At 42.3% G+C, this 26,354-nt stretch overlaps 1 protein-coding gene across 2 annotated transcripts in view; it reads right to left on the minus strand.

Annotated features, from left to right (window-relative positions):
• Positions 1-1,348: 1,348 nt before the first annotated feature.
• LOC112215607 (cadherin-18) overlaps positions 1,349-26,354 on the minus strand; it is a 374,693-nt gene continuing 349,687 nt past the window's right edge. For both annotated transcript variants that reach the window (XM_024374771.2, XM_024374770.1), the window contains 3 exons: positions 25,111-25,228; positions 11,365-11,619; positions 1,349-2,191 (listed from right to left, as the gene is read on the minus strand). In XM_024374771.2, the coding sequence (XP_024230539.1) occupies positions 1,656-2,191; positions 11,365-11,619; positions 25,111-25,228 (909 nt within the window). In that variant the 3' untranslated portion in view covers positions 1,349-1,655. The remainder of the gene's footprint in view (positions 2,192-11,364; positions 11,620-25,110; positions 25,229-26,354) is intronic.

A 26,354-nucleotide genomic window follows, 5' to 3' on the forward strand; every position in this document is an offset into this window, starting at 1 on the left:
TAGACATATTGACTAACTCAAATAGACAGATGCGTGCTATATGGCAGACCAATCCAAACTCATCTCTCGTCATGTCCAGCCCTCTCATTATCTCAGCCAATCACGGATAGCGGAAAGGTTGCTACCTTATTCTGTGGCTAAACCAATTGGACTCGTAATTTAACAATTGTATTCGTATTTACAGATAGCATTCAAGTTTGTTATTAAGGCACATGAAAGGTCACATGTTCGAGAGGGCTTTTCTGCCAAAAAAACGCATTTTGATAAAAAAAGGTGGCAAATCTCTCTCTCTCTCTCTCTCTCTCTATATATATATATATATATATATAGAGAGAGAGAGAGATATGCTACTGGTCAATTAAAACAATTTTGGTCAACCAAACAATCGAGCAGTTGACTAAATAGGGTCAGCCCTCGATTCAAGAGTTAAATTAACATTCAATGGTGTAAAATAACCTCAGTATTTGTGTTAATAACCAGAGTTAAACCAAAACTACACCCATCATTATCATATATCTCAGCATGCTCTACTGCAGGCTGATATTTAGAACTGTTTGTTTAAATATCTAGATTTTTACATTTATATTGATTGATTAATAATCTTATACTACTCAAATATAAATAACATACATTTTTCTATACTATTCCAATGTGTTACTTGGACTTATTGAACCCCTTACTGAAATGATTGTTCCAGTTTAGTTGTTTAGGGTAGTCTCATATCCTGGTCGTCCGAACCCTGGCAGTCATTGTGAATGGAGGTTACGGGTATATTACATTTCCAAATGTTGGCCATCCCCTTTCCAATAGGAATTACTTACCACTTTACAATTCAGTATAATGTGACTTACTGGCCTGATGTGGCCTGTCAACCATGAGTTTTAGGCCACTATATTAGGGTAAAAACGGGCCCTTAAAAGCAGGCCTTATGAAATATGAATTGTCTTCATGAATACAATTTAAATGTCAATATATCCATTTAGAACTTCACTTGTTAAAGGCAACAGGGACAAAAATGAATTAGTCCAACAAGCATTTCTCTGGCACTAGCAAACAGATTTTTGGGTGGTACTGGTAACTTTAAAATGCACTCGAAAGGCACCCTGGGAAATATGCAAAAAAGGCTTAAAACCCTATGGCAGGGCTATTCAATTCTGGTTCTGGAAACATTTCTGTTTTTTGATTTTTGTATGATACTTGTATGATACTATCCATAAAATGGTTCCCTAATGGCACTGCTCTTAATAACCTTATTTGGTTCCAACTTGCAACTTTAAATTTAAGAGTGTAAGATAACCCTTACTCAGTGGATCTTCAGAAAAAAAGTTGACACTCCATTTCACATATATCCACTCATATGGAATTCAGGACTTTATTGAGCAATAAAAAATATACACCAGGGAAAATATTTTCCTTTTTCCGTTAATCCTTAATATTTTTCCATCCACGAAATCTGATTAAATTCTTCTGCATATTAGACCCATGATCCAAAAGGAAAACTGAAAAAAGGGGCAGTCAGTTATTCAACAGTAAAAGTAGATCAGCTGGAATGAGTTCAAAAGCATTTCTGTTTCATTGTTTTAAAATGATTTGAGGAGGAGGATTGAGAGAGAGAGAGGATTAGTTTAACAGACGTTGTGACAGACGTTGAGAGTCTAGGTCGCCACTGTCACTGCAATCGCTACATCCAACTCTGCCACATCCATATCCTCCCCATAGAGTTCTGCCAGTTTCTGAAATTCGGGCCCCCAGTCATCCAGGTAGTTATAATCCTGTTCTGAGTGTGTTCCTGGGGAGTCCAGAGAGCTGATGGAGCCTGTGGGCGACCCTTGACCCTCGTATGCATAGGTCTGGAGGGAGTCATAGGGAGGCCCACCAGTGTCCATGTCTGCCTCCACCAGTCTTTGTTTAATAAACTTCTGCACATTCACCTGGTCCAGCTCTGGGGGACTGTGGCAGCCCCGCGCCGGCCTGCCACATTGTCGGGCCGACTCCGGCCGGACGTCCCGTCGGAACTTGAGCTCTTCAGCGGCGGCGGGGTTCCGCAGGGCAATAATATCGAAAGCCTCAGTGTCCTCTTCACCGCCGCCCTCGTCGTCGTAGGTTACCACGTTCTCACGCACGTCCTCCTCTGAGATGATGAGGGGCTCCTTCTTGCTCCGCCGCAGGGTGATGAACAGAACCACGATCACTGGAGGAAGACAAGGACAGATGCTGTGTCAACAACAACAACAATAATATCAACAATGCCATCAAAAAAACAGTGAACAGAATCACAATCGCTGTAAGAAGAGAGAAATTAACAGAGATATCATGTCAATAACAACAACAACAAAATGGTGATGAACAGAGCCATGATCGCTTCAGAAGAGCGTGACAAGCAGAGACACCCTGTCAACAGAAACAACAATAATGGAAACAACATCAACAAAATGGTGGTTTTACAATGCCACTCCAGAGAGTGATGAACAGAACGATGATCGATAAAATTAGAAAATGAGACATGTAGAGAAGCCATGTCAACAACAACAATAATGACTGTAATGAAAACATCAACAAAACGGTTGGTTTAACAACACCCCATCATTATTGTAGCAGTTGCGTTTCACCACAATATCCAAGCCTGGTCTCATGCTAATTCCATGGTCTGCATGTGGTGTTTGCATGTAATGTATTAAGTCATACAAAATGTGCATGTTTTGGGTCGTAAACAGCTAACAAAATGAAAGCTCTGTCTTTGTCCCAAATGGCATTCTACTCCCTATAAAGGTAAGAGTACCATTTGGAATATAGGCCCTGAAACATTCCTTCTTTTTATTATAATACATATTAATTCCTGATTATACACAGAAGCGAGCAGAGCTGTAAATCAGTATTTCACATTAGCAGTCATCAGTATTAGCTATGAGGATGCTCTGAATGCAAGATGCTAGGATGCTGATGAGAATCTTCTCATTATAGTTTGAGTCCCAAATGACACCCTATTCTCTATATAGTTCACTACTTTTGTTAAGGGCCAATTCTTTATTTTTGCACATTACATATTTTAATGTAATAGGAAATTAGCATTGTGAAATCATTGTCAAAACCGCAAGAGATCCTGTTGTATGTAGGTGTAGAGTATTTATGTATTGATCATATCAAAACAGAAATGTTAAAACATTACTTTAACGACTGAAAACAACTGTATGTGGCGCCGGAACCATTGACTTGCTGCATTATTATATTATTAAGATGCTTGATGGTAACTCTTAACTGGTTTGGACAGCTCATGAGGTCTCCTAAATATCTGTTGACTTGGTTGGACTCTAACGACTAAAGATTCTTCATAAATAGTTTTTATTTTTACCCAAAATAGTAGGAATAAAATGTCTCTATTCTCAGCACTTACAAACAATTTTCTACTCTGAGACGCTTAGTGGATATGGGCCCTGGGCGGTACCTCAAACTGTCATGATTACCAGCTGAGAAACCTTTATGAATTGATTTTACTCCTGGCTCAGAGTTTGTCTGGGCAGTGTCTTAACATCATCCTAAAACATACTCTAAACTGGGATTTATTTTGCCTTAAATCAGGTTAACAGGATTCCTAAGACCCTTTCTGAGATGCTTTGTGGAAACTGTCCCAGGTCTCTCCTCCGTTCTAGCAAGACGCACACAGTAGTACACACCACCACACTCAGTCACTTGCCTGCCACTCCACGAACCCAAAGGCTCTTTTAAGAGCCACCTAATAAATGTAAATATGTGTGTGGGTGTGTGTGTGTGTGTGTGTGTGTGTGCCTGCCAAACTATAAATGAGAAAATGTAGAGCCCTAGGTGGTAACGCTAACCATTACGCTACAAACCCAGTCATAAACATGTTAACTTGACAGTCTATTTAAATGGACAGTCTGGTGATGATAGGAAGCATTTGTTCCAAAACGTTTTTGTTCATTCGCTCAGTGCTGATTGAACGTTTGTTTATCTTGCTTGGTTAAAAGACAACCATCTAAAACACTTGATTTGTTAAAAACAGACTAATTTTATCATGTAGCTCAGTGGTTCCCACCCTTTTTCGGTTAGTGTAACACTAACTGAATTTAAGACTGCCCGGAGTACCCCTGAAGTACCCCCTCATGTGCATTTTACCAGTAAGTCTATGGTCTCATGAGTCTTCTCAAGTACCCCCTTGTGGTTAGGCCAAGTACCCCCAGGGGTCCTAGTACCCCTGGTTGGGAACCACTGACGCAACTAAACGTGTTAGCAAGCATTGCATTTTATTTTGACTACACACAGGTCACACAAGCAAGCAATGATGTTGTTGTTGTTTTACCACCTATTTAACTTTTTGTTGTTGTGAAACAACCACACAGCTTACACAGCCTATGGTAGCCCAATGCCATCACTATCACACCAAAGCGACAACAGTGACACATCGAGGGATAAGAGTGTGAGAAGGCTTGTGATGCTGAGTTGTTGAGCAACCGAGTTGCTGTACCCGGTTTTAGAACTCTTGAGATTCAGATGAAAAAGATATTAGGGTGGTCAGAGATGCTATAAAAAAAGTTGCACATAGTTGGTTTTGATTGGGCACATGAGAGCAATAAATATACAAACTTGTAACTTCTGAAACATGGCAAATTCAATGGTCCCTTTACGAAGGCTGTAGTCTTGTTATTATCCGATGCCTAGATTTTGAGCTAGGTCGAGGCGGAACATTTCGTTTTTTCCTAATGGTCACGACCTTGTTAAAAATCGGGTTCTTAAATGGTTTTCCCTAACCTCTTAAGTTGACAGCCCCCGAAATTGGGCACTATAATTACTTACAAAAATATATGTAGATGTCTACATTACACGTTTTGTTGATTTCTCACCGTTTTATAAATCAGAAGACAGCCATCTAGAGCTTCCTAGGACCATGTCAATGTCCTCTGTCGAATAAACGTGTATTGCCTCCTGCTGATGGTCGGCTACATCATTATATCAATTTATATCACTTCACTCCAATGTTACGTCAAAGGGGCAGAAAAACATGTATCCAGCACGACTGCTTCACGGCACAGACATGGCAAAGCAATCGCTGAACTTGTCTTGAGCAGGCAGATCTAAATAGCTCTAAGATAATGTATGCGACCTACACACTTCCTTAAGCCTAAAATAATCAAATAAGTCATTTTGTGTGGAAGGCAAACATTTGTTTAACGTCAGACACATTGCATATGCTCAGAACAACAAAATCAAGGCCTTTACATAGCCCTTCTCCCTTGTCTGTTTGACTATCAATAATGTCATGGTATGTTTGGTAAAGAAGGTAAAATATTTTGAGTACATGTTCTTAAAACAGATTTGAATGATATATGGACATATTACGAAGTATGAAAAGGCATATTCATTCACAATATTTTTTTAATATTATACCATATTTGTAAATGTTTTGTGTACTAGATCATATGGGTTGGAAAATATATTTTTTGTTCTTGACATAAATAAACAGAATTTTACTCCAATCATTATCATATTTCCCAGCATGCTCATTGCAGGCAGATTTTTGGAATGGTTTGTTTCAATATCTGTTTTTGCGTGTACATTGATTAAAGTTCGACTGCACTTACTCATTTGGCCTTGTTTTGAATTTTGCTCACTAAGATATGCTAGCGGCCAAGACTTGACCAAAACAAGAGTTGTCTGGGGGCTGTGGTTTGATGTGGGTGTGTTATGTTTGTATATCGTACCCTGGCAGGTACTGTTGTTAGTCCCTCTTCAGTTACCATGGCAACAACATAGCCCTTTCCTCCAAATAGTAATTTCCTTAAAATAGTCAGAATCAATCTAAGATAAATCAATAAACCTGTAAATCATTTATACATTTTTGCTAAGGAGGTCTTAGTCGTGCAATTTTACATCTAGCTAAGGTGATTGATGCAGTATTTCTCAAATAAATCATGAAAGAAATGAGTCGAGAAAGTATTGCTGCGCACTAATGACATGATTTTGTCACCAAATCTATATATATTTTTTGGGGGTAAAATTCATGTAAATTAATAGTTAGCGCTCATCCAGCCGTGGGCTCCCACTTTTTTTTAAAGGTACACAAATACAAAGCATTAACCACCATAATCATAACACAGAGACAAACAATAACAACCCATCCTGTGGGCATAAAAAATATATATATATGCCACCACCACCATGTGTCGCCGTAGTGAGGGTGTCAGGTTTCCTCCAGATATGACGCCTGGTATTCATGCCAAGTAGTTCAATCTTGGTTTCATCAGACCAGAGAATCTTGTTTCTCATGGTCTGAGAGTCTTTAGGTGCCTTTTGGCAAACTCCAAACAGGCTGTGCCTTTTACTGAGGAGTGGCTTCCGTCTGGTCACTCTACCATAAAGTGCTGATTGCAGATGTTTGCCCTTCTGGAAGGTTCTCCCATCTCCACAGAGGAACTCTGGAGCTCTGTCAGAGTAACCTTTGTGTTCTTGGTCACCTCCTTGACCAAGGCCCTTCTCCCCCGATTGTTCAGTTTGGCTGGGTGTCCAGCTCTAGGAAGAGTCTTGGTGGTTCCAAACTTCTTCCATTTAAGAATGATGGAGGCCACTGTGTTCTTAGGGACCTTCAATGCTGCGGAAATGTTTTGGTACACTTCCCCAGATCTGTGCCTCAACACAATCCTGTCTCTGAGCTCTGATGGCTTTGACCTGATGGCTTTGTTTTGCTCTGACATGCACTGTCGACTGTGGGACCTTATATAGACAGGTTTATACCTTTCCAAATAATGTCCAATCAATTGAATTTACCACAGCTGGACTACAATCAAGTTGTAGGAACATCTCAAGGATGATCAATGGAAACAGGATGCCCCTGAGCTCAATTTCGAGTCTCATATTAAAGGGTCTTATGTAAATAAGGTATTTCTGTTTGTTGTTTTTTTTGCAAGAATTTCTAAAAACCTTTTTCTGTTTTGTCATTATGGGGTGTTGTGCGTAGATTGATGAGGGAATGTTTTTATTTAATCAATTTTATAATAAGGCTGTAACGTAACAAAATGTGTAAAAGATCAAGGGGTTTGAATACTTTCCGAATTTACTGTATTACATATGCTGGCCATCGCTAAGGGAAACGCTGGCATCCTAAATAGTTTTTGTTCATTTTTAAAAATTAATTGAATTTTTTTTTCACCTGGAAAAATTAGGCTACAGCTGTGACAACATTTTATCATCATGTCAATGTATTATTACAACTGGACATGTCGCCTACAGATGCCTGCCACATTGCCAAGCAAGAAAGATATTTCGCAATCGTCAAACGCAGTGAGTTGTTATGGCTTGGATAGGTTTAAGCCCGGTCGGGCGGAGGAGAGTGAGAACAGGGTAGTGGACAAAGTCATGTACGCAACAAAGTGAAGTAGTTTGTGTGGATAATCAGATTGAATGGTGTGTGCGTGTGATCAGCTACATGTGCAGAGACCGTTGCACGAGTGAGGCGAGGTTGTAGATATAATTTCTTAAATTTAGGAGCTAGACAGGATTATCTAGGTTTTTACATTGGCGTCACCTACGGGCTGAATGTTACGTGGATGGACCAGTTATCAATCTCTTTCCAGAACGTGTTTACATTTGTATAAACTTCAAGTATTACTGACTAGAAACCCCCCGAAAAAAATTAAAATCTGGCAAGCTGTTTTAGCTTTCTCCCTACGGCTAGGCTAGGCAGTAGGCTTGTACTGATCATATTTGAGGTGATAACACTATTTGCTTTGTAATTTGTTAAAAACAGTCAAATTACTTTTCAAGTCATGTGCTTCAGTTCTTGTATACAATCACATCGGACATTTTAACAAGCACATCAAAGATTTGTAATAAATGCAAAAGTGAACAAACTAAGTTGGTCTTATTCGGGCAATGGGTGCAGCCATCTTTGACATCTTTGAAGCGAATGGTATTCTGGGATTTGTCCATTTCTGCTTGTCAAACAGAAACAAACATGGCTGCCATCATAAAGAATTTAGTACTGTGTGTGTGTGTGTGTGTGTGTGTGTGTGTGGGGGGGGGGTGGTACCTTCACCAGTACCCACCATCTTTTCCATCCAACTTCAAAAATCTCACTCCCACTGGACCAAACCTATCTTTATCATAACCATGTCCATCAATGCAAGGCTTGGGCTCCGAGCGCCTCACAACACCTTCTACCCCTTCCATTTCACCTCCAGAACTCAAACTGGTGTCCGGCTCACTCTGTTTGGATTTAACACCAATCTTCCTCGACAAACCCTCTCCCTTGTTATTACTAGCTTCAACAGATTCAAACCCATCCTCTGCATCCCTCAGTCTTTTGAACCTCCTCTCTCTTCCCCTCCCATCCTGCTCCCCAATTACCCAATTCCTGAAAATATTCAACTTTTCCAAGCTGAAATCTCTTTTTAGCCTCCTTGAGAGACACGCCAAGCCCTGTCCTCCAATGTTGAAACGTTCTTCTCAACAGTCATTGGCACAAGACATTTGTTTTTCACCAGGATGCTCAATCACTGATAATCTGTTCATAATCAGGGACATGCCTGTCAAGGCTTTCAAATTTACATTTTTAAATGGTTACCTTGGACCAGGAGGAAGCCTTAGATTGGGTGGACCATGGATATGTATTCAATGTGTTGTCTTATTTGGTTATGGTGAGCATTTTGTGGCCTGGGTTAAAGTGTTGTATGCTGGGGCTTCATGTATGGTCAAGGTCGGGGGAGGGCTCAGTAGGCCAGTCTGGGTAGGGCAGGGCATTCGCCAGGGATGCCCTCTGTCGGGGCCGCTATACACTCTTGTTATTCTGTCCTTTCTGGGCCTGTTACTCAGGAGACTACAGGGAGTGTGTGAGCCAGGCATAGGGTTGGCGACAGTTATAGCAGTGTCAGCATATACTGATGATGTCTCAGTGTTGGTTAAGAATGAGCAAGAAATAGTTTGAGGGTGTACGAAGCAAGAGTGAGGCTCTGTTATGTGGGGCATGGAGGGACAGGGCACCTCTGCAGTTTCGAAGGGGGTTGCAGTGTGCTGTGAGGGTCTCAAGATGCTTGGGGTGTCTGGGCTCAGGGGGGTGGGTTAGGAAGAACTGGGAAGGAGTGTCACAAGCAGTGCTGTCAAGGTTGACGAAGTGGAGGTGGCTCCTGTCCAAGTGTCATACAGAGGGAGGGTGCTGATCATCAACAACTTGGCAGCATCCTCCCTATGGCATAAATTGGCCGTTCTCAATCTTCTGCTTGCGGAGCTGCAGTGCAAGTTAGTGGATTTTTTTTAGTCGGGTGATCTGCTTGCGGAGCCGGTGGTCTGCTTGCGGAGCTGCAGTGAAAGTTAGTGGATTTCTTTTAGTCGGGGCATCACTGGCTGAGGGCGGCAGATCTGTACCTGGAGAGGGGACACGGCCTGGTGGACCTGGAGAGCAGGGTGGAAAGGTTCCGACTCAAAGCGGCAGAGAAGGTACTCTACCATACTGTGCTTTGTTGAGAAGGTACTCAACCAGCATGTGCTCTATTGAGGAGGGCTGGTGGTTTGGGGCTAGATCTGCAGCTTTTCCTAATGCGGCCGGAGAGACATAGCAGTGGTCTCTGATTTTTGTGCTGCAGTACTGAGGGCCTGGCAACTGCTGAGACCCACACGAGAGGGGGGGTATGGTGCCTGGGCCATGGGTGTGGGAGGAGCCCATGTTCCACGACCCACTTATCCCTTTGAGGTCTGGTCATTCAGCCACCCTGCACAGACGTATAATGGCAGCAAGCATCAAGAGACTAGCAGACCTATGGCTGCCGGGGGGTGGAAAACTGCCCAAGAGTTGGCACAGCAGGTGGGACTGACGGGGGCATCAGATCCAGTGTTATTATTCAAATGCATGGTCTCTGCGTGTCTTAGGTTTGAGTTCAAGATTTACAAAATGATCAACAGTGTGGAGATGTTTCCGGAGGCATGGGGGCTCAAGGGGGCTGTCTTTATAGCTGGAGAGGGGGGGCTAGATGTACTGTTGTAATGTGGTGCTGAAGGGTGTATTGTACTGTTGTGTACTGTGTAATGTGATTGTGTGGAGGTTATGGTGTCGCAAAATGCATTTGGGGGGTGTTCGTGGTGTTTTTTAGTATAATGAGGATGGCTCATTACAGTAAGACCATTCAGTCAATCTCTCTTTTGGCATGAAACAGCTTTGTTTCACACTAACAATTCCTTCCCCACCTTATCTCAATATTCCTGGACCAGACAGTATCTCACTCACTCACTCACTCACTCACTCACTCACTCACTCACTCACTCACTCACTCACTCACTCTCGCAGTCTCTCACTCTCGCAGTCTCTCACTCTCGCAGTCTCTCACTCTGCAGTCTCTCACTCTGCAGTCTCTCACTCTGCAGTCTCTCACTCTGCAGTCTCTCACTCTGCAGTCTCTCACTCATGTGTTTGCTTCAAACAGTGATGATGGCATTTAGTTGCTGGGTTCCTCAGTCTCTGACAAAGCCGTGGTGAGACTGATATGAATATTCATCACCTTCACGCACCGATGTCCACAGACAATCAAGGGAGATGGGGTGAGTGGGTGATGGCGGATTCTGTTCATTATACACAGTCTCTTCACTGTCCTACCGCTGTTCTGTTTGCTCTGGAGAGGCACTTTGTTGTTATTTGGCAGTGGGGGCAGTGCCGTTTCCCCTATGCTGAAAATAACATGAATTCTGTGGCACATGAATTCTCTGTGATCTCTGATTATAAAGCATTTATTATTAGACAACACATTAATTTAACCTAAATAGTGTGTTTATCCTGACTCTATGGAAATAGAAAGCATCAGAAGATCTCTGGACAGGTCTAACACAGCTCTACCCCCCTTCTGTGCAACGCTCTCTAAAGTCTTGTATCCCTTCCTTTACCTCCTTCTATTCTCCTCTTAGTCCATTTTTCTTCACTCATCCATCTCCCCATCTGGCCCAATCTCACTAACTCTCTGTTATCCACTTCTACATCATCCTGACCTTGTCCCTATCCTCCCTCTTTCTAAAACCCACTTGTGTCCTTCCTTACCCTTCCATTCATCTCTCTCCCTATCTCCTCCTCTACCCTTGGTCTGTCATCCCTCCTTCTGTGAGGTCTCCACTCCTCCTCCTGCTGCTCTACTCCTTACACTTCACCCTGTCTTCAGGCGTTTATAACACCCATACCCTTCACCACCTTGCCCCTCAGACAAGATGCCCCCGGGGTGTTCCAAAAACATGCCCTAAAGCGTGATGCCATCTAGGCCTGCACCCATACCATCCATCATCACCACCAATAATCGCCCAAAGGTGGGGGGCCCTCCAGGTGGCCCATAACCTCCTCCATACCCTTAGGCTTGATGTTACAAAGACCCAGGCAAGACCTACCCAGCAGGATGACGATGCACAGCAGGATGGCGATCAGGGCCCCCGTGCTGAGGCCTGCCGAGGAGAGGAGGCCCCTCTCATCCTGGCACGTCTGCACCCTCCCGTTCCACTGACATGGGCACACCTGCAGGGTCAGAGTGCTGGTGCCGCTCAGTGCCGGCTCCCCACCATCCCACACCACGATGGGCAGCTCATACAACTCCTGGACCAGTCGGCTGAACCGCCTCCGGCGCGCAATGATACTGGCCGTGTTGTCTGGAACGAGAGAGAGACAGAGAGAGAGCGGAGAGAGAGAGAGAAAATACACTCATTAGGACAAATTAGAGGAGAGGACTCATTCAGGACGACTAGCTACCCAGGCCGCACTTCCCATTAGGGGGGATTCTGTCCAGAGCGCTCCATTCTAACCCACTTCCACAGATGGATTTTTAATGGAGACAGCGAGCAAATGTACTTTTATTTTGAAATAGAACATTTTTCTATTCCACAAGTCTACCGATATACACATACATACTTCTTGTCTCTTTCAAGCTGGTAAATGTCTCTTTCTCTGTGTCTGTTAACTCTGCTTGTTGTTTACTTTTTGTTCCTGTTATAGTTCATATCCGAGTCATTCCAATAAACCACGAAATAAGCAGTTCACCTTGAACATCCACGAGGCCACTCTACTAATAAAGGTGAGCAAGGAAGGAAAGAGACATGAAAGAAAGATGGAAAAAGGGAAATAAAAGGAGATATTCCAGTGGAGGTTGCGAGACGCACTGGTTCCTCTCTCTTCACTGTGAAAACACTTCCTCCATACAGACGGCACTGTAGTGTAAAGTAGTAGCTACCAAACTAGTGTTCCTAGACCTCCACCACCTCACACTCTAATCTCTACTCCATCTATGGAATAATTACAATGATTGACAGTCGGAATGACAACACGTACTTCAAGCTTTATTAACTCAGACTCGCCGTATCACACTATCTGCAAGACAGGAGGGGTCGGAAGAGAGAGAGAGAGAGAGAGAGCGAGAGAGAGAGAGAGAGACAGAGTGAGAGCTGTAAGATAAAGAAAAGAAAGAGAGAGTGATGTTTGGTATTCACGATCATAGCTTGCATTTCTGAAGCCCAGATCCAAGATAATATAGACTCCATGAGAGCCTCCTGGTGTGCAGGGACAAATAAAAGGGTTCTATGTGGCACCCAAAAAGCTTCCCCCAAAGGGAAAAATGACAGAATGTCCATTGGTTCTAATCTTTTAACAATTTGTATCATACAGTGGAGTAGGAGGAAATTCAGGCAGCTGGCAAAAGAGAATATGATATATTTTTTAATTGTTTATTGCAATATATGTGTTTTGCATGTACACTGATTGATTAATTAATCAATTAATTGATCTTGTGTGACACAAAGATAAATAACATATCTAAAGTAATCAAATTTGTTAGGTGGATTCATTGCACCTATTACTGAAAGGGTTGTTCCAGTTTAGATGCTTTAGGTAGTCTCATTAAATCATCCTTTTAACCCTGGTAGTCATTCTGGATGCAGATTTTGGGATTCACTCTGGTTGTATTCCAAAGGGAATTAAACATCCTTTTGTCAACATAATGTCACTTGATGCTATTTTTGCTTTAGCTTACTCTGGTCACAAGTGACCAAAACACAGCGAAGGCTGGTCACCAGTGAAATCATAACGATCTGCCAGCATAACCAGCTAGACCAGGCCTGGGTAAAGGCCGGCCCGGGGGCCGTATGCGGCCCGCGACCTGATTCATTACGACCTGCGGAATCAAGTTTTGCAAATTATAAGAACATATGTGGATTTCCCTCAACTGCAAGATAAAGAATGGTTGGCTGATTTTGCCTTCCCTGTAGACATTAATGGCCCTCAAGAATGAACTGAATTCCAAACTACAAGGGAAGGGTCTTTTTTCACATCAGATGTACAGCCTTGTCAAATACTTCAATGGAAAATTTCTCCTCCTGACCCACCAAGTAGAAGCCAACAATCTCACCCACCTTCCGACACTACTAGTCTGTTCCCTATCAGATGATCAGCGGGAGAAGTATACATCGCTGCTGCGTGCTTTGAATGGTGAGTTTTCTCGTCCTTTTGAGGATTTCAAAGTGTTGGAAAATGACATGCTGTTGGTTTCCTCTCCTTTCACCTTCAATGTGGATAACGCTCCCACTGACCTGCAACTTGAGCTTATCGATCTTCAGTCTGATGCAGTGATTGGAGAACTATTCAAAACAATGTCACTTACGAGGTTCTATGCATCTCTCGATGAACAAAACTTTCCAATTATTAGGAGTTATGCTCAGAAGTTGTTTGTACGGTTTGGGTCAACATATGTATGTGAACAGACATTTTCAGTGATGAAATATAACAAGTCAAGGCACAGATCATCTCTTACTGACTCTCACCTCTCAGCAATCCTGTGCACATGTCAGAAACTATACCTGACTTCACTGCTCTAGTCAATACCCATCAGAGACTTCACTCCTCACACTGATTGAGTAGTTTGAATGTAATGTTGAGCTCTCTCTCTTTCTTGTGTTTTGTGCATACCCGTTGACAAGAGCTCTGTCCGTGGTGCTGAATGCACAATGTACTTTTCCCTCCTTGTAGTTCATTGAATGTTTAATAACGAAAATACCTACCAAAAGGAAAACATGGATGTGGTCTATTTCTGTGCAGGTTAAAACAGTAAATTAAGTAGTATATCTGGATGTGATTGACAGTAGATATATCTGTCAACACAGTCATACACATGATGTATAATCCTGTAATATCATTCTGGCCCGTGATGGCAAGAATATAATCTAATGTGGCCCTCCATGGAAAATAATTGACCAGGCCTGAGCTAGACCATGCTGTTCAGACCAGCTTGACCAGCTAGACCATACTGGTCTGCACCATAACCAGATAGATCATGCTGGTCAGACCAGCTTGGTTGTCTTACCAGAGGCGACTGTTCTATCCTACCGATACAGTGTATAACCTGCCAGCTGTATGTTATTCCTGTCGTCGTTCAGCCACGACTTGTGAAACACAGTTGTGGCTGAACAGTTTTTAATGTCCCTGTAATACAAACACAGTCGTGGCTGTATTACAGTTTGTAATGTCCCGTTGGTAGGATATACAGTGCCTTGCAAAAGTATTCGGCCCCCTTGAACTTTGCGACCTTTTGCCACATTTCAGGCTTCAAACATAAAGATATAAAACTGTATTTTTTTGTGAAGAATCAACAACAAGTGGGACACAATCATGAAGTGGAACGACATTTATTGGATATTTCAAACTTTTTTAACAAATCAAAAACTGAAAAATTGGGCGTGCAAAATTATTCAGCCCCCTTAAGTTAATACTTTGTAGCGCCACCTTTTGCTGCGATTACAGCTGTAAGTCGCTTGGGGTATGTCTCTATCAGTTTTGCACATCGAGAGACTGAAATTTTTTCCCATTCCTCCTTGCAAAACAGCTCGAGCTCAGTGAGGTTGGATGGAGAGCATTTGTGAACAGCAGTTTTCAGTTCTTTCCACAGATTCTCGATTGGATTCAGGTCTGGACTTTGACTTGGCCATTCTAACACCTGGATATGTTTATTTTTGAACCATTCCATTGTAGATTTTGCTTTATGTTTTGGATCATTGTCTTGTTGGAAGACAAATCTCCGTCCCAGTCTCAGGTCTTTTGCAGACTCCATCAGGTTTTCTTCCAGAATGGTCCTGTATTTGGCTCCATCCATCTTCCCATCAATTTTAACCATCTTCCCTGTCCCTGCTGAAGAAAAGCAGGCCCAAACCATGATGCTGCCACCACCATGTTTGACAGTGGGGATGGTGTTTTCAGGGTGATGGCTGTGTTTTACGCCAAACATAACGTTTTGCATTGTTGCCAAAAAGTTCCATTTTGGTTTCATCTGACCAGAGCACCTTCTTCCACATGTTTGGTGTGTCTCCCAGGTGGCTTGTGGCAAACTTTAAACAACACTTTTTATGGATATCTTTAAGAAATGGCTTTCTTGCCACTCTTCCATAAAGGCCAGATTTGTGCAATATACGACTGATTGTTGTCCTATGGACAGAGTCTCCCACCTCAGCTGTAGATCTCTGCAGTTCATCCAGAGTGATCATGGGCCTCTTGGCTGCATCTCTGATCAGTCTTCTCCTTGTATGAGCTGAAAGTTTAGAGGGACGGCCAGGTCTTGGTAGATTTGCAGTGGTCTGTTACTCCTTCCATTTCAATATTATCGCTTGCACAGTGCTCCTTGGGATGTTTAAAGCTTGGGAAATCTTTTTGTATCCAAATCTGGCTTTAAACTTCTTCACAACAGTATCTCGGACCTGCCTGGTGTGTTCCTTGTTCTTCATGATGCTCTCTGCGCTTTTAACGGACCTCTGAGACTATCACAGTGCAGGTGCATTTATACGGAGACTTCATTACACACAGGTGGATTGTATTTATCATCATTAGTCATTTAGGTCAACATTGGATCATTCAGAGATCCTCACTGAACTTCTGGAGAGAGTTTGCTGCACTGAAAGTAAAGGGGCTGAATAATTTTGCACGCCCAATTTTTCAGTTTTTGATTTGTTAAAAAAGTTTGAAATATCCAATAAATGCCGTTCCACTTCATGATTGTGTCCCACTTGTTGTTGATTCTTCACAAAAAAATACAGTTTTATATCTTTATGTTTGAAGCTTGAAATTTGGCAAAAGGTCGCAAAGTTCAAGGGGGCCGAATACTTTCGCAAGGCACTGTACATGCTTGTAGTTCGTCCACTTTACTATCCAGCGATTGTACATTGGCCAATAGCACGCTTGGCAAAGGCAGATTAGCCACTCGTCGACGTATGGTGCCTCACAAGGCACCCCGATCTCCTTCCGCGAAACCTCTCTTTCTGCTGCAAATGACGGGGATGAGGGCCTGTTCGGGTGTCTGGAGTAAATCCCTCTCGTCCGACTCATTAAAGAAAAAGGATTCGTCCAGTTCAAGGTGAGTAATCGCTGGTCTGATGTCCAGAAGCTCTTTTCGATCATAAGAGACGGTAGCAGCAACATTATGTGCAAAATAAATTAAAAACAATGCGAAAAAACTATCAATGCAGATGTCAGCTCAATAGGAAATGACCTTTCTTCAAAGATACAGATTGCGTAATGTCTAGCTGGCTCAGATAATATGTTATGCCATGCTACGTCACTGGATGTTTTGTAATGCATGTTATAACACATTTCATCAAATGGCTGCCTCATGCAAATAGATGCTTTTTAATGTAGGCTTTTTGATATAAATGTCTTAGTGTCTTACCCAAGTTAGCAAAGCAAGCACATTTTGGAGTTAAGAATTATCGTAAATACTGGATTCTTATAGTACTCGTTGGCACAAATACTCCAAAAGCTAAACCAGATGATCGTGTCTCAAATGTTAGATAGAAATAGAGCACAATCGGTAAATTGTTGTAAGAATGATACATAGGCTAATTAAAATGTCCAAATATCAATGGCTTGACAGCGTTGCTTTCTACCACGCTGGTTAGCTTGGAATAACAAGGTCCTCTGTATGAAAGGCCTTCACAAATCTATTGATCTATTCAAATAACTGGGTTGTTTAGAAAACATAGCCTTCTAGATAATTAACAGTGAAGAAAAGCAAATGTCACCGCAATGATGTGGCACAGAAAACTCCGATCATAGAGGGATGTAATGTAGAGTAATTGGAAATCACCATTGGGAAAGGCAACGTCTGTTTATCTTTTTTTTAATGTAGATAATGTAACAAAATGTGGGATACACTGCACTACTTTACCAGCATTATTTGAGACGAGCCCCAGATTCTACAACTCACGATTGCATTGTGTGCATCAGCTGTTGTCTTACATACCTCTTTCCCATAGACATTGTTTAAATGAAACACTGCAACATAAATTACGCCATGGCTTTTTGATTTGAAATAATGAAATAATAACTACTCATTCTGAGAAGAACAGAGAATAGCACACAATGGAATTCAGGTTTTATAATAGCTTTAGAGATTCAGCAAAGATGGGGTTGCAAGCAGACAGGAGAAATGGGCCTCTGAAGTATCCGGAATGCTTTCAGGGCTGTTTTAAAACGCAGAAACGGGCAGTCAGCTGAAACCAGAGACGACATAACACCCTTAACAATAGCAGTGTTCAGAACGTATCACTTAGCCAGTGTGTTTTCTTTAACCTAGCTTTTATGGCTAAAAGTGTAAAAGTGTTTTCAGCAGCAGTAACGCAATGATAGGGCATAGGATTTGTCCGAAATAGCACTCTATTCCTTCCCTAAATGGCACTCTATTCCTTATATAGTACCCAATGGTCCCTGGTCAAAAGTAATGCACTATAAAGTGAATAGTGTGCCATTTGGGATGCAAAATCCAAGATGTTGTGTCTATGAGGACCATTTTGAACATAACAGGGAGACTGGGGGTGGAGAGAGGGATGAGGGAGGAGGTGTTGAGGGAGGGGGGAGGAGGGGTTGTCTGTCTGAGGGTGTGTGTGAGGAATTTTCTTAAATTTCACGACAACAGATGGGAAGTATTAGACGCTGGCAGACAGACATCCACTCTCAACCTCTGTAGTAGTGCAAGAGCCTGCTGTAAAGAGGCAAGAGCTTACTCTACACTGGGGAAAAAAGGATTCTTAAAAGGGTTCTTCCTCAGCTCTTAAGGTTCCTTGGAGAACTCTTGCCCGATAAAGAACCTTTGAGTTAATTGTGGGTTTCTTGACGTGGCATCTACGGTTATTCTGAACTCTGAAAGGTTCTTGAAATAAATGGAAGCCTGCAGATACTATATGTCCCTTTCATAGCACACAGCAAATTAGCCAGTGTTATCTAGTGTATATTTTTGTGTGACTTTTCTTGTGTTGACTTAAGAGTAAAATTAAAACTATAAAGAGTTCAATTAACACTCAGTGGTGTAACATACCCTGTGTTGGTGTTAACAACCAGCATTGAACCAAAACCATGCACATCATGGTCATATTTCCCAGCGTGCTCTATTGCAGGTAGTTTTTTTTTTAAATTGTGTTTTGCATGTACATTGATTGGTTCATTGATATTGTTTTACTCAAATATAAATAACATACATTTTTCTAAACTATTCCGATATGTTACTTGAATGTATTGCACCCGTTACCAAAATAGTTGTTCCAGTTTAAATTTTTAAATAGTCTCATATGTAAGTCTTTCTGAAATAATTATGAATGCAGTTTGCAGGTGAATATTTCCAAATGTTGGATATCCCCACTCAGGCTAGATTCTATAAGGAGATAAACATCACTTTTCGATCAAGCAAAATGTGACTGATGTGGCATGTACTGAGTTTCAGGCCACTATATTAGCATAAAACATCAAAAGAAGGCCTTACGAAATATGCAATGTCTTAAAATATACATTTCAATGATATTCACTTAGGAACTGACTCATTGAAAACCACAGGAAAGGAATGAATGCAACAACAATGTCTCTGTCACTAGAAAATACAGGCATGGCTGGTACTGGAAACTCACATGCAAATAACCCTGGAAAATATGCAACTAAACCCTACAGCAGGGCTATTCAATTCTGATCCTGGAGAGCCGAAACATTCCTTGTCTGGGATTTTTCTATGGTTCTTCAAAGAACCATCACATTTATGGTTATTCAGAGACAGAAAGTGAATCCAAGACATTACTCCTAATTACGGTGGAACCGTTCATCAAGGGTTATAGGAAGAACCCTTCAACGATAAAAGGGTTATCGGTATAACTCTTCATAGAGTGATCAGGTAATCAAATGGCTACCAGGACTCTTTGCATTGTCCCGCCCCCCCCAACCCCTCTTTTACGCTGCTGCTACTCTCTGTTTATCATATATGGATTGTCACTTTAACTATACATTCATGTACATACTACCTCAATTAGCCCGACTAACCGGTGCCTCCGCACATTGGCTACCTGGACAATCTGCATTGTGTCCCGCCACCCATCACCCGCCAACCCCCCTTTTACGCTACTGCTACTCTCTGTTTATCATATATGCATAGTCACTTTAACCATACCTACATGTATATACTAACTCAATTAACCCGACTAACCGGTGCATGTACAGTGCCTTGCAAAGGTACTCACCCCCTTGGTGTTTTTCCTATTTTGTTGCATATGCAACTTGTAATTTAAATTGGTTTTTATTTGGACATCATGTTGGACATACACAAAATATTCCAAATTGGTGAAGTGAAATTTAAAAAAAGACTTATTTTAAAAAATTCAAAAAAAAATTTAACGGAAAAGTGGAGCGTGCATGTGTTTTCACCCCCTTTGCTATGAAGCACCTAAATAAGATCTGGTGCAACCAATTACCTTCAGAAATAACAATTATAATAATTCATAATTATGTGCAATCTACACCTGTCCTGAAAGGCCCCAGAGTCTGCAACGCCACTATGCAAGGAGCACCACCAAGCAAGAGGCACCATGAAAACCAAGGAGCTCTCCAAAAAGGTCAGGGACAAAGTTGTGGAGAAGTACAGATCAGGGTTGGGTTATAAAAAAATATCCAAAACTTTGAACAGCACACAGAGCACCATTAAATCCATTATTAAAAAATGGAAAGAATATGGCACCACAACAAACCTGCCAAGAGAGGGCCGCCCACCAAAACTCACGGACCAGGCACGGAGGGCATTAATCAGAGAGGCAACAAAGAGACGAAAGATGACCCTGAAGGAGCTGCAATGCTTTACATCAGAGATTGGGGTATCTCTCCATAGGACCACTTTAAGCCGTACACTCCACATAGCTGGGCTTTACGGAATGGCCATAAAAAACCCATTGCTTAAAATAAAAAATAAGCAAACACGTTTGGTGTATGCCAAAAGGCATGTGGGAGACTCCCCAAACATATGGAAGAAGCTATTCTGGTCAGATGAGACTAAAATGTTGCTTTTTGACAATCAAGGGAAAACCCATCTCTGGCACAAAAACAACACCTCCCATCACCCCGAGAACTTCATCCCCTCAGTGAAGCATGGTGGTGGCAGCATCATGCTGTGGGGATGTTTTTCATCAGCAGGAACTGGGAAACTGGTCAGAATTGAAGGAATGATGGAAGGTGCTAAATACAGGGAAATTCTTGTGGGAAACCTGTTTCAGTCTTCCAGAGATTTGAGACTGGGCTCTACAAAGTATTGACTTTGGTGGGATGAAAAGTTATGCACGCTTAAGTTTTCTTTTGTTTCATAATAAAAAATATTTTGCATCTTCAAAGTGGTAGGCATGTTGTGTAAATCAAATGATACAAACTCCCAATAAATCTATATTAATTCCAGTTTGTAAGGCAACAAAATAGGAAAAATGCCAAAGGGGGTGAATACTTTCACAAGGCACTGTATTTAGCCTCGCTACTGTTATAGCCTTGCTACTGTATATGGCCTCACTACTGTTATTTTTCAATGTCTTTTTCTGTTGTTTTTTATTTCTTTACTAATCTATTGTTCACCTATTACCTATTCTTTACTTAAGAATTGCATTGTTGGTTAGGGCCTGTAAGTGAGAATTTCACTGTAAGGTCCATACCTGTTGTATTCGGCGCACGTGACAAATACACTTTGATTTGATTTAATTAGAAGGTTCTAAGAAGAACCTTTAGAGGATAAAATTGTTCGTGGTAGAAGCGTTCATAGAGGGTTAGATATAGGGTTCTAGGTAGAACCCACATTTTATAAGTGTATTAGTATAATTTAATCAAATCAAGCCACAATCGACAAAGGTAAGATATAGGCAGATTTGATCAATCCTGAGAAGGAAATTGTTCAGAGATAGGTACACACAAGTCACAGACTATCTAAAATTGGAAGAAAACATGATGTCAAGTTGGACAGACAATTCAAGGGCAAACCCAGTTGCATGAATACTATTTTGCATAATTTTCACACATAAACACATTTCGACCACTGTTTTCAATTAAGTGCAACTGCAGCCTGCAATTTGGAGCATTCCTGCACGTGAGCATTCCCTTGAGCATCCCATTGATTCCTACATGAATGCCTCCCCCTCCCCCATGAACATCCCATTGGTTTCTACATGAATAAGAATATGTACATATAAATATATGGATGAGCGATGGCCGTGCGGCATAGGCAAGATGCAGTAGATGGTATAGAATACAGTATATACAAATGAGATGAGTAATTTAGGATATGTAGACATCATTAAAGTTGCGTTGTTTAAAGTGATTAGTGATACCTAAATGAAATCTATTTTTTTTTGTATTAAAGTGGCCAGAGATTTGAGTCTGTAAATTGGCAACAGCCATCACTATGTTAGTGATGGCTGTTTAACAGTCTGATGGCCTTGAGATAGAAGATATTTTTCAGTCTCTCGGTCCCAGCTTTGATGCACCTGTACTGACCTCGCCTTCTGGATAATAACGGGGTGAACAGGCAGTGGCTCGGGTGGTTGTTGTCCTTGATGATAATTTTGGCCTTCCTGTGACATCGGGTGGTGTAGGTGTCCTGGAGGGCAGGTAGTTTGCCCCCGGTGATGCGTTGTGCAGACCGCACTACCATCTGGAGAGCCTTGCGGTTGTGGGTGGAGCAGTTGCCGTTCCAGGCGGTTATACAGCCCAACAGGATGCTCTCGATTGTGCATCTGTAAAAGTTTGTGAGTGTTTTAGCCAAATGTCTTGTAATGTTGCTCCTTCTTCACCACTCTCTCTGTGTGGGTGGAACATTTCAGTTTGTCTGTGATTTGTACTTTGAGGAACTTAAAACTTTCCAACTTCTCCACTACTGTCCTGTCGATGTGGATGGAGGGATGCTCCCTCTGCTGTTCCCTGAAGTCCACGATTATCTCCTTTGTTTCGTTGACGTTGAGTGAGTGGTTCTTTTCCTGACACCACACTCTGAGGGCCCTCACCTCCTCCCTATAGGCAGTCTCTTCATTGTTGGTAATCAAGCCTACTACTATAGTGTCGTCTGCAAACTTGATGATTGAGTTGGAGGCGTGCTTGGCCACGCAGTTATTGGTGAACAGGGATTACAGCAGAGGGCTGAGAACGCAACCTTGTGGGGCCCCAGTGTTGAGGATCAGCAGGATGGAGATGTTGTTTCCTACTCTCACCACCTGGGGGCGGCCCGTCAGAAAGTCCAGGACCCGGTTTCACAGGGCGGGGTCGAGACCCAGGGCCTCCAGGTTAATGGCGAGTTTGGAGGGTACTATGATGTTAAATGCAGAGCTGTAGTCAATGAACAGCATTCTTACATAGGTTTTCCTGTTGTTCAGATGGGATAGGGCAGTGTGCAGTGTGATGGCAATTGCGTGGTCTGTGGACCTATTGGGGCGGTAAACAAATCGGATTCTGAAATATGATTCTTGAATAGTCTCTCAAAGCACTTCATGATGACAGAAGTGAGTGCTACAGGGCGATAATCTTTTTGTAATCCGTGATTGACTGTAGACCCTGCCACATACGTCTCGTGTTTGAGCCGTTGAATTGCGACTCTACTTTGTCTCTATACTGATGCTTTGCTTGTTTGACAGAGGGAATAGCTACACTGTTTGTATTCTGTCATGTTTCCAGTCGCCTTGTCATGATTAAAAGCGGTGGTTGGTGCTTTCAGTTTTGCACGAATGCTGCCATCAAACAATGGTTTCTGGTTAGGGAAGTTTTTAATAGTCACCGTGGGTACAACATCACCAATGCACTTGCTAATAAACTCACTCACAGAGTCAGCTTATACGTCAATGTTATCGTCTGAGGCTACCCAAAACACATTCCAGTCCACGTGATCGAAGAAATCTTGAAGCGTGGAATCCGATTTGTCAGACGAGCGCTGGATAGACCTGAGCATGGGCGTTTCATGTTTTAGTTTCTGTCTATAGGCTGGGAGCAACAAAATTGAGTCATGTTCAGATTTGCCAAAGGGGGGAGGCTTTGTATGCATCAAGGAAGTTAGAGTAGCAAGGGTCCAGAAAGCTACCAGCTCGTGTCATGCCTTCGATATGCTGATAGAATTTAGGAAGCCATGTTCTCAGATTAGCTTTGTTAAAATCCCCAGCTACAATAAAGCAATCTCAGGATATATGGTTTCCAGTTTACATAGAGTCCAGTGAAGTTATTTCAGGGCCGTCGAGGTATCTACTTGGGGGTGGATATACATGGCTGTGACTACAATAGAAGATAACTCTCTTGGTAGATAATGCTTTCGGCATTTGAGTTTAAGGAATTCTAGGTTAGGTGAACAAAATGGCTTGAGTTCCTAGTGTTAGCAAACTGTCTATCTTACAAGTTAGGAACACAATGTGCTAGAGCTAGAGCTAGCAGACGGTGTTGCTCCCGCCTGCTGTGTACCAGCCTAGCTAAGCTAGCACACAGAGTCCTTTGCTACCGCCTGACGAACACCTGCCCACGCCGTCGGGAAACAGTGCACGACAGGCGGGGATGAAGGACACTGTCTAACTGTGTACAGCTAGCTAGGGACAGTTGTTGACACCACCCCCTCCTTCTGTGGGGTTAATCGTCGGCTGGCATCCAACTTTATTATGCATTTACGCCACCTACTGTACTGGAGCGCCCCACCTTCTGCTTGTCCTAGCTTAAAAATTGACCAATAGAAAATTATTAGGGGTTCCTGCAGATGCAGGGATGCCCACATAAAGGAACTCCCTGAATTGCAGGCTGTAATTGCACCCTTGTCACTTTTTTTTACCTCAACATTAAACACTCCAGACCAGTCAGTTCTTTTGGTTGTTGACCTAACTACCTCCATGGAAGGTATAGGTTGAGAGGAAGTGAGGAGGGTCTGCAAGTGCCACTTGGATAAACACGGTAAATCCAGTCTCTGGGCTGGGTTTATAAAGGGAAGGTGGACAGAGGAGGCGGATGGTACAGAGCTAAGGTAAGGTCTGCATCCTAAATGGCACCCTATTCCCTTTATGGTGAACTACTTTGACCCAGGCCCATAGGGCTTTGGTTAACAACTATATAGTAGAATAGGGTGCCATCTGGGACACATTCACCGTCTCTGGTCTGTATTGGTGGTGTGGACCTAAGGTACTATAAAGGCTCAACAGCCTTATCTCCTATTATCGCATTGATTTTCTTTCGCTTCTTTCCCCTTCCTCTTTCTTCCTCAGGGATCCATCCAGAGATCTGTGAACTCTCATCTCCCAGGGCTACCTACCTATGGGGTCTATCGTCCGCAGAAGAGAGTGTAAAAGCCTCATGATTGCAACACAGAAACCAACCTGTGGGTCTTAGAGCTAAGATAAGTAGCCTATCTATTCCCCTGACACTCACCCCTGACTGCCAGTTGCCATGGTAACTATTCACTGCTCACTCGGCCTCTGCCTTGGTACACAATACAATAAGGCAAGTGGTAGAGCAGTACCACGAGAGAGGCACGGACTAAAGCAATGAGAGAGAGGCACGGACTAAAGCAAGTAATCTGTCTGACAACAACAACAGTCCCAAGCATTCTATTCCAATCCCTTTATGCACTCTAATGTTTTGAGGAAATCACATAATATGAGCCCTCATTGAAATTTCGTTCCCTGAAATGTCAACAGTGCCCAACTGTGATGTGTTTGACAATCAAGCTATGTATATTTACAAGTAGCAGGTATCTAAAGATATCTGGTATTGAGTGGTTGAATGTGAAACCTTGGGTGGAGGTTTAGCCAAAGGGCATAGCTAGAGAAAACTCATAAGAAATGCACACAGACTATATTGAACGCAATAAATACCTTCATTGTCCTTGAGGGTGAAGTTGGGGTTGACAGGGATTCCGCTCAGCAAAGAGAAGGAGAATCGCTGGCCGTTTGCAAAGTCATCCTTATCCACTGCAGCGATAGTCTGAATCACCTGTTGTTTATCAGGAAAGAACAACATCAATAGCTAACTAATAATGAGTCATGACCGGTCTTCATATTAAAAACCGTGCAAACCAAAATGTAGGCACATTTTATGGTCGGCTGCTTACAAGATGTTGGATCTTAATTTGACCTTTATTGTGACATCAAAAATTATCCTGCAGTAACAGGATTTGAACGTTTGTTCCATAATGTTGCTTGATCAGTGGTTAAGCTGGCCAAAAGTAGGCTACATGAAAAGTGCAATACTGTTAATATAACTGTGTTGGTGTGGGTTTTCAGTGAATATATGTAAATCACAAAAGCAGTAAAGTGCAGTAAACTTCTCAGTAACAAAAGAGTGATCAAATTAAGATCCTACATCTGTACGTTCATGCTTAACTAACAAGTAAACATCCAGAAGTCAGTCCTCGATACGCAATATGATGTGAACCACAGTTTAAAACATTTGCAGCGGATTTATAATTCATAATTTTGTTTAGTTATTCTGATCACATGCATCAGACATATCAATCTGACCTATGCATCATGCATAATCATCTACTTAACAAATACCCGTACTATGTCTGAAATGACACCTTTTGCATTACATTTGACCAGTCAATAGAGATCTGATCAAAAGTAGTGTACTATATAGGGTACAGGGTGCCATTTCTGATGCCGCCCCTGTCTTATCAAAACACTTCTCGTTGGCAACCATCTGTTGTCCTCACGTACATTTCTTTATGCGATGGAAGCTGAATTGTTGAGGGCCTTTAAATTCTCGAACGTCCTGCTCCAGCCTCGCAGACAGTAAGAGTTATCAAGGCCTGACGAGTGCTCTCATAAATGACACTTCTGCACTGTTGTCTGCTTGTTACCCTTAATTGGTAAGAGACTGAGAACCAGCCCAAGGAGAGGCACCCCAGGAGAAGGCTGACCCGACAGACCCTGCCACTGTGGGTAATGTTTTGATGTATACAAATGTTTTGAGGTGCACAAAACTGCTACTGCTTTGACTGCCAACCTATTTAACTGCCGACATGTAAGGCATTCAGAAACTACATTGGAATTAGAGGACAAGGGCTCCTCAGCTGCTTAAGAGTACTAATTTAAGGGCAATCAGCAGTTGCTACATC

Source organism: Oncorhynchus tshawytscha, linkage group LG16 (assembly GCF_018296145.1).
Source record: "Oncorhynchus tshawytscha isolate Ot180627B linkage group LG16, Otsh_v2.0, whole genome shotgun sequence".
NCBI classification, from domain to species: Eukaryota; Metazoa; Chordata; class Actinopteri; order Salmoniformes; family Salmonidae; genus Oncorhynchus; species Oncorhynchus tshawytscha.